We start from the raw sequence: 9,146 nt of genomic DNA on the forward strand, positions 1-9,146 counted from the left end.
CAAATCCCTTTCTATATTTGCTACCCCAAATTGCGCTCCATTTTAAGCCTCAGTTATTGAATCATTTCCCCAGGAAAAGATAGAAAATCAGGATAGGAGGATATGACTTGGAGATATACTTCAAATCTTCTCGAGCCTTTTGATTGGTTAATCAACAAAACCCAAAGTATCTCCAACCACAATTTCCATCTGTGCAATTCTAGCCACCCACGTAGGATTCTCACTCACTATACAAATATAAGAACCAGTTTCCCCTTTCAAACCATCCAGATTTCTCCAACAGTATATTTTTATTAATTAACTGTGAATTTCAAGACTAGATTAAGAGAAAATGGCATCAATGGCAGCAACAGCAAGCTCCACCACAGTTGTTAGAGCAACCCCATTTTTGGGCCAAACCAAGAATGCTAACCCTCTTAGAGATGTTGTTCCCATGGGCTCTGCCAAATTCACCATGGTATATTATCTCATCCCTGCCCATTGCCCCCTTCCCTTGTTTTAATTTTTATTAGAGTTTAACTTCTATATGCTATCGATGCAAAATATAGTTACATTGTCATGTTATTTATACAGTAATTACATGTAAATGTAAATTTCTATGTTGAACATTGTAAGAAGAAACCTAGTTAAAATGGTAACTAATATGCTATTACATGATAAAATTCATGCTACATATTATATCTAATTCTATATAGTATGACTTAAGTTCTTTTTATTTGGAGAGAAACCACCTAGTTCAAATATTGCAGTTCTATGTGAGGTCTAATGACGACAAGTAGAATACTTACAAAATGTGGAGAAAGAAAATATGCCTCTTTTTCTATTATCCAGAGAGAAATGTGACCTAAGATTAGATGAGAAAACTTAGATATACATATCCCTGGGTTGTAAAACATACCTAAGGATAGATAATAATACAAGAGAATCTACATCCAAAAAGGAGCAAGATAAAAGCACCTAGATTTTTCTCTTAACGTTATTGCACACAAAGCTATCTTGGATTCTGTTTGAGTACACTGAAAGAATGTCTTCTTGTTCTTTTTGTTTTGATATTCTTAGGGTAATGACTTATGGTATGGACCCGACCGTGTCAAGTACTTGGGACCCTTTTCAGCTCAAACTCCTTCGTACTTGACTGGTGAATTCCCTGGTGATTACGGATGGGACACTGCTGGTTTATCCGCTGATCCTGAGGCTTTTGCCAAGAACAGAGCTCTTGAGGTATATTACTAGTATTATTTCCTTTTCAACGTTGTAGCTAGTGGCAAATTCAAATGCGTGTTCGCAAATTTCGTAGAACTGTGATTTTTGTGATCGACCAAAGATTTATATATATATATATATGCGTGTGTGAAAGTAAGTATAGACAAAGTTAGATATATATTTCAGAACCTACTCTGCAAATCGGAACCTAGTATTGAGTACACCTTCAACGAGGTGGCGGATCCGCCACTACTTCCTTGGAAAATATTACTAAATATACATTTAAACAATATGCAAAAAAGATAAATTATGATGTCATAACAATGATTTATTTATCTGTTCACTATTAATGTCGACACCACTTGCAAAAATTCTTCTTAGGTCATTGTCAAAACCGTAGTGTTTAAATTCTAAATTCACCACTGGCCATAGTCCATTTTTTCAGTTTTTGCTGATTAAAATTGAAAAATGCAGGTTATCCATGGTAGATGGGCAATGCTTGGAGCACTAGGTTGCATCACCCCAGAAGTTCTTGAAAAATGGGTGAAAGTGGACTTCAAAGAACCAGTATGGTTCAAAGCAGGAGCTCAAATCTTCAGCGAAGGGGGACTTGACTACTTAGGCAACCCTAACCTTGTGCATGCTCAGAGTATTCTAGCTGTGCTAGGTTTTCAAGTTGTGCTCATGGGACTTGTTGAAGGTTTTAGAATTAATGGACTTCCTGGAGTCGGAGAAGGCAACAACTTATACCCTGGTGGTCAATATTTTGACCCACTTGGCCTAGCTGATGACCCGACAACTTTTGCCGAGCTCAAGGTGAAGGAGATCAAGAACGGAAGATTGGCTATGTTCTCCATGTTCGGATTCTTTGTTCAAGCTATTGTCACCGGAAAAGGCCCTCTTGAGAACCTATTGGATCACCTTGACAACCCTGTTGCTAACAATGCTTGGGTTTATGCTACAAAGTTTGTTCCTGGAGCTTAAGATGATTATGTCTTATGTTTCAATTCTAGTGTTTTGTGTAACTGTATCTTCAGAAAATGCAAATATGTTGTAGATGAAATTATTTTTAGTTTAATTGTTATACATTAATGGTCGAATAGTTTTTCACACTATCAGCTTATTTAAAAGTTAAATTACATGTTATAATTGATTATGTTAAATTAATAGTGTAAAAGCAGAAAACTACGGAGCCCTGAAATTTCCTCAAAATTTCTAGAAGATAGTAAAATCTTGTAAACTATCCCTCTTCTTTTAACAAATGCCTCCTTTTTTAGTAAGGATGTCAGCCACAGAAATGACTGAGACATTCCCCATCATAGAGAAAGTAGGACAAGTTGCCTAGGCATCTCCCACCTTTACCCCATTTTGGGGATAACTTACTCCAACCATTCCCCCAAATTTTTTTTTTATATTCTTCTCTCTCTTCTATATTATATTATTATCTTTCATTTCAATTTTATTTTTTAATTTGCATTAAACAAATTCCATCTTTTATTTTCATTAATTTGAGATGATTATATATTTTTTGTACAATTATAACTTATAATAAAATTAACTTATAATTTCACATAAAAATAATAAATGCACGAAAATTAATTTATCAAAATTATACGCCAAAATTAAGATGTAAAATTAATATTATAAAGATATTACATAAATATAATTAGGTATATATAAAGAAATAAATTAAAAGATTAAATAATAATAAAAAATACATGAATAGTAATGGGGGAGATGAATAGTGCACCCCCATATTTGAGGTAACACTATTCATCCTCCATTTGGGGACAAAAATAGGGAGGGTTGGAGCTTCGTTACCCCAAAAATTGCCCCCATTATGGGGAAATGGGGTAAAGTTGGAGATGACATAAGGGCATCTCCAACCTTTACCCCATTTTTGGTCCCCAAAATGAGGATTTTCCCATTTTGGGGACAACTTACTCCAACCATTCCCTCATTTTTTTCCCCAAACTTTTTTATATTCTTCTCTCTGTTCTATATTATATTATTATCTTTCATTTCAATTTTATTTTTTAATTTCCATTAAACAAATTCCATCTTTTATTTTTATTAATTTGTAATTTCCAAAATTAAAACAATTCCATAAAATTTTAAATAATATAATTTGTAAGCAATTATTATAGATTAACTAATAATTCAAATAAAAGTGAATCATTGCGATACAAGATTAATTAAATACATATTACATAACGATAAAATTTATTCGAAATACTAGATAAATATTCAACTTCAACCTCTAGTATTCTCTCATAAATAATCTATTAATGCATTACGAAGTGCAAAATGAGCATCTTTGTCCTTAATTCTTCTATGTCGAAATAAAAATTCTTGAAATCGTTGATTTTCATCTACTGCCATTTCTACATAAAAATAATAAATGCACGAAAATTAATTTATTAAAATTATACACCAAAGTTAAGATATAATATTAATATTATAAAGACATTACATAAACATAATTAGGTATATAAAGAGATAAATTAAAAGAATAAATAAAAAAAAATAATAAAAAAAATAATGAATAGTAATGGGGGATATGAATAGTGTACCACATATTTGAGGGAACACTATTCATCCCTTATTTTGGGGACAAAAATGGGGGAGGGTTGGAGCTAAATTTCCCCAAATATTTTCTTCATTATAGGGGATGGGGCAAGGTTGGAGATGGCCTAAGACTTCATCTTCTTTCCAAGCTAAAGAATTGATTCCTTTACTTCTTGTGACAACCCCTATCTGGCCTTGAACCCAGTGCACAACATTGAGTTCTATTAGAATGTAGTTAAAGCGCTAGCTATCAAATAAATAACTACGACTTTAGAATGCAAGTCAAGCTCACGATAAAATAATTTAAATCTGTTAATTTACCGTGTTATAAAATCTCCAAATATGACCAAGTAGCATCACTATTAGATGCTATGCTTCTTCTTTTTTACTTTTATTTTCCCCTGCAAATAACATTTTAGGAGTGCACTGAATCACACAAATACAATAGGCCAATTTGGAGCAAATACTGCGTATAGATAAAAACTAGGGTACCACAAAAACAGTCAAGTGACATGACCGCTCTTATATAAGTTTGTGCTCTTGAATGAACCTCTTTATTTAGTATTTGTTCCTCTAGCACCTCGCCCCGCGTATATAATGTAAATTATATCAATTTATCTCTTTCAGATTTGTTAGTTTGTTCAAATTTTTGTCACTCATTCAACTCTCTCTCTCATTCTTACAGAAAGAAGAATAATTGCGACAAGTTGATGACAATAATTTTCATTTTGCACCTTCTTGTTTGGTTTGTTTTCTAATGTTTGATTAATAGGTCTTTCCTGTTTAATACTTTCCCTTCATGATTTAATATAAGTAATAAACTATATGCTTTTTTGTTAACTCAATTAGCATATATTCGTGCTTATTTACGGATGATTTATATTTTATACTCCTATTACTTTATTATATAAATAAGGGTATATTACTATTTAACTTATTTGTTTAATTTCACTTTTTACTCTATGACTAAAATTTATTTATTTTTTTGTTATGCATAATTACTTGACGTGTTAATGGTTATTAGCGTCACGTTGAGTTTTCTCTCCATTGTTAAATTCGCGTGAAAAACGCAAAAAATATAATCTATCATTAAAAATAAGGTAGAATTGATGAGAAAATAACCAAGCTGTCCCTTATGTTTGCGAATAAATTTAAAGTAATCCTTTAAATATATTCTATACAGTTTTTGTTTTTAGGTCTCTATGGAATATTTAACAAACTTTGTTTGTTAGACTTGGCGATAATTATGAAAATAACTAGAAACATAAAAAAAGTTACGTCAAATTCTAAAAATTACTACACCAAAAATTGCACTAGACATAAAAAATAGCACCTCAAGAAACTACATCATGCACTAAAATTAGACAAAAATTGCACCTCAAAATGTGAGTTGCTATTAAATTCTTTTTATAGTTCCCAACTTCCCATTATATTTACTAGTCTTACAATACGCACGTTGCGCGTGTACCCTATCTAAATAAATAATATTTTTTAAATAATTATGCAAATATTTTATTAAAATTATGTTTGAGTTATCATAAATAAAAGTGTAAGTTTGTGAAATTGAGAAATATTAATTCTGCGTACCTAACTGAATAAAGGGAAGAAATTGCTATATAAAAATTATCAATCATCGTCATATTAAAAGTATAAGCCAATATACAAATACGGAAAATGTTTAAAAGAAATCAAGCGATCATCATTTATAAAAATAATATTTGTTCAAATATTTTGTTGTTGTTGTTGTTGATGATGTTGTTGTTGGTGGTGGTGGTGGTGGGGTTGTAATTCCTAGTTTTTTATTTCTTAAATCTTATATTTTCTATCATGAAGTTTTATCTCTAGATTACCCTTCAATAGTTTTTCAATTTTAGTGAACATGTTCATATGATAAATATAGAAAATTATTTAAATCTTATATTTTCTATCAAGAAGTTTTATCTCTAGATTACCCATCAATAATTTTTCAATTTTAGTGAACATGTTCATATGATAAATATGGAAAATTATTTTTTCATAAAATATATTTCTAAATATATCTAATTGAGTGGATAAAAGATTAAATTTTTGTATATATGTAAATTTATAGGCTTTCAATATTATTTATTTAGCCTCCTTTCTATCTCTTTATTTTAAAAAATGGGTCAAAATTGTAATCCATAGACGCGTTCTTTGTATCCACGCAAGATAATATATTATTTTTTCATTGATTTCCATTGACCTAACACATGATATTTAAATAACTTTATTTAACTTCAAAATATGTGTGGAAAAAAGGGACTCATGAATCGAAAAGGACTCAAATTTGGGCGAAGGTTATAATGTAATTCTCATGTGTTATTATCCTTCTTTTATAAATTTATTATATTACATAGTTCAAATAAGAAAAAGATTTATGATACAAAAGTTAGTTAATTTTGAATTCCTATATATTCGAAAAATAATGAATTGTTCTTTCCTAAATATTAGGAGATTAATTAAATGACTATTTTGTCTAGTGTGAATGTAATTTTTCAAAGGGCAAAAAAGGCGAACGACATTTCGATAAAGCTTTCGTGCTTTTAATATAGTATAGATAGATATAGATATAGACATAGATATAGATATAAATATAGATTAACAGTTAAAATTTTTGCGACAAAAAAGAATTGCTCACTTTGGCAAAACTTAAGGACCAAAACTTCCCAAGGGTATGTTTAAGGGACTATTTTAAACTTACCCCAAACATAAGGGACCATTTTTGTCATACTCTCGTGGAATTGATCAATCCAATATATTTTGCTCCCAAAATAAGGGGTATGTATGAGATAATAACACTTCTAAAGGGGTCACTGTGACATTCTCTTTAAACTTTGAGCTTTTTCTTGCAAGTCCAAATCTCCCGGGAATCTCTGCTTTATAAGCAGAGGTATTGTCAATTGTGGATTCTAGATACCGTCCCTAGTAAGTAATCTGGAAACCTAGGTTTGGCGATCGGCAGTTAGAGACCGATAGTGAGTTTCGTACTCTTTTTGTGTCCACAAGAAATTCTGCCGAAGAGGTCTTTGAATCCATTGTTTTCTCGTGGATTGCTGCAGTTTAGTTTCGTACAGGTATATAAACTTGTTTTCTGATATTCTATTTTGTTTTATCTTTTCTAGTTCTTTTACTACTAGTAGAGGCTTTGATTTCAGGTATCTGATACATCTATTTATGACTTAGGAGACTGAGTTTAATAAATTAATCAATTGATTTAGGAAATTTTGGCGAAAACGAGAAAAAAAGACTTTCGAATGCATGACCACTTAAAGGTTAAGAAATTAATGCCATTGTTTTGAAGGTTATATTCAATTTTAATGGTACCTCTGACTATGTTTGTGTATTTAATTATTACCTTTTAGTCATGCATTTGTACTACCTACCTTTCTCTAGCTTTTATTTCTTATGTTGTATATAATAGAAGAATAAAGAGAAAAGGTTTTAGCTTTCAAGTTTCTGAAGAGTGATAGAGCATATACTTAGGGACACTACAAGAGTGATAGAGAACCCGTTCGGATTTATGCTTGGTTGTTCCCCTACAGAGGTTATATTTTTGCTAAGGAGATTGATGTAAGTTTATCATGAGAGGAAGAAAGACCTACACATAGTAATCATTGACCTAGAGAAAGCATATGATGGAGTACCTAGAAAGGTCCTTTGGTGGGTGTTGGAGAAGAAAGGAACTTATATTAAATTTGTAAATGCCATAAAGGACATGTATAAAGGAGTCTTCACTAGTTTGAGCATAATAGTAGGAGATATAAAGGAGTTTCACATAACCGTGGATTTACACTAGACACTAGGGGTCTCCATTGAGGCCTTACTTATTTACCCTTGTTATGGATGAGCTAACCCAACACAGTACGAGACGAGGTGTCATTGTGTATGATATTTGTTGACATATAGTGCTAAATTGACAATACCAGTAAAAGTGTCAACCAAAAGCTTGAATTATGGAGAAGCACTATAGAGAGTAAAGGGTTTCTAATAAGCAAAGGTAAGAGTAAATATATGCACTACAAATATAGTCAACATAAGAATAGCAAAGTCGAGGTCAGATTAGACGGGTTTGCGGTTCCTAAATACAAACATTTAGATATTTAGGCTCGTTGTTTTAAGTGAATAAAATGATAGATGAAGATGTTTTACATAGATCAAAATCGAATGGTTGAAATGGAGAAGTTCTACTAGCGTGTTATGTGATAAGATGATGCTTGTCAGAAAAGGAAAGATAAGTTCTGTAAAATAGTGTAAGACTAACAATATTATATGAGAGTGAATCTTGGCCGTTAAAGTCTAGCACATCCACAAATTGAGTGTCACAGAGATGTGAATGCGAAGATGGATATATGATTATGTGAGACTAGCCAATAGTAGAAATGACCATATTCGCGAGAAGGTTTAAGTAGCACACATCAAGGATAAAACAAGAAAAGGTCGCCTGAGATGGTTTGATCATGTTTTGCATCGACTGCTAAATGCACTGGTCCATAGATGGAAATCATGGTGAGTGTGAAGGTGATAAAAAGGACCGAGATAGACCTGAATTACTTGGAAGTAAGTTGTCTCGAATGACCTACAATCTCTTGAAATCCATGCTGATTTAGCAAAATGTAGTGCACGAAGAAAAGATCTATATAGACGATACCTATTCGTTAAGAAAAAGTTCTAGTAATGTTAGCACTTTTACTTTACGTCCTATATTCCGATCTCAACTCGTTTAGAACTGATGCGTAGTAGTTGTTTTCTTAAAATTATAGCTAGTTGATGTGTAATTTCAAAACCTCAGTAGCATGGTTTGGTAAAGTGCATTTACTGTCTCTGTTCTGTATATATATAGGCATCTTAAGCAGCATAGAGGGGTGAAACTTTGCCGCCTTCAATATTCTCTTTTGAGGTTCTGATTTATCCTTGCTTAATCTGTCTTTGTATCTGTAGGTGGTTCAATGGATCATTTCTATCAAGTTAATCACAACATTGCCCTAAATCACCCCGAAGGTGGCCTCCCTAGCACCCAGTCTTCTAAAAATTCACTGAAGCACATGGGGTCTGTAGAGAAAACGGAAGCAGTTCATGAAGAAATGAAGAGAATGAGCAGACTTCCACCTAGCAGTGCATATGCCACTCATCGAATGCGTGTCCTAAACAAAATCCTGCAACTTCTTTCTATTCAGGTACATGGTGCATACATCCAATTCCCCCCCCCCCCCCAATAAATTGTGGGGTTGGGGGGGCATATGCATGTGTAGGATATATGGTCACTGAGATCTCTTTCTCTCATTTTATAGTAATCATACTGTTGTACACTATTGGAGAAGGAGACTTGTTTAAACTTCTTATTCGAGCACATCTCATGT

At 32.3% G+C, this 9,146-nt stretch overlaps 1 protein-coding gene across 1 annotated transcript; it reads left to right on the forward strand.

The window, feature by feature from the left end:
- LOC104242912 (chlorophyll a-b binding protein 13, chloroplastic) lies at positions 1 to 2,315 on the forward strand. Its single transcript, XM_009798026.2, has 3 exons — positions 1 to 457; positions 1,060 to 1,221; positions 1,678 to 2,315. Exons 1-3 carry the CDS (start codon positions 332 to 334, stop codon positions 2,185 to 2,187), a joined length of 798 nt encoding a protein of 265 aa, XP_009796328.1. The 5' UTR covers positions 1 to 331; the 3' UTR covers positions 2,188 to 2,315.
- The last annotated feature ends 6,831 nt before the right edge of the window (positions 2,316 to 9,146 follow it).

Source organism: Nicotiana sylvestris, chromosome 6 (assembly GCF_000393655.2).
Source record: "Nicotiana sylvestris chromosome 6, ASM39365v2, whole genome shotgun sequence".
Classification (NCBI taxonomy): domain Eukaryota; kingdom Viridiplantae; phylum Streptophyta; class Magnoliopsida; order Solanales; family Solanaceae; genus Nicotiana; species Nicotiana sylvestris.

What these genes read in the sequence shown, in the direction of transcription:
- LOC104242912 (XM_009798026.2), top strand. Translation starts at nt 332, where the DNA reads ATGGCATCAATGGCAGCAACAGCAAGCTCCACCACAGTTGTTAGAGCA. An exon ending in GCTCTGCCAAATTCACCATG is followed by an intron (nt 458 to 1,059) that starts GTATATTATCTC and finishes TGATATTCTTAG; the next exon opens with GGTAATGACTTATGGTATGG. An exon ending in CCAAGAACAGAGCTCTTGAG is followed by an intron (nt 1,222 to 1,677) that starts GTATATTACTAG and finishes TGAAAAATGCAG; the next exon opens with GTTATCCATGGTAGATGGGC.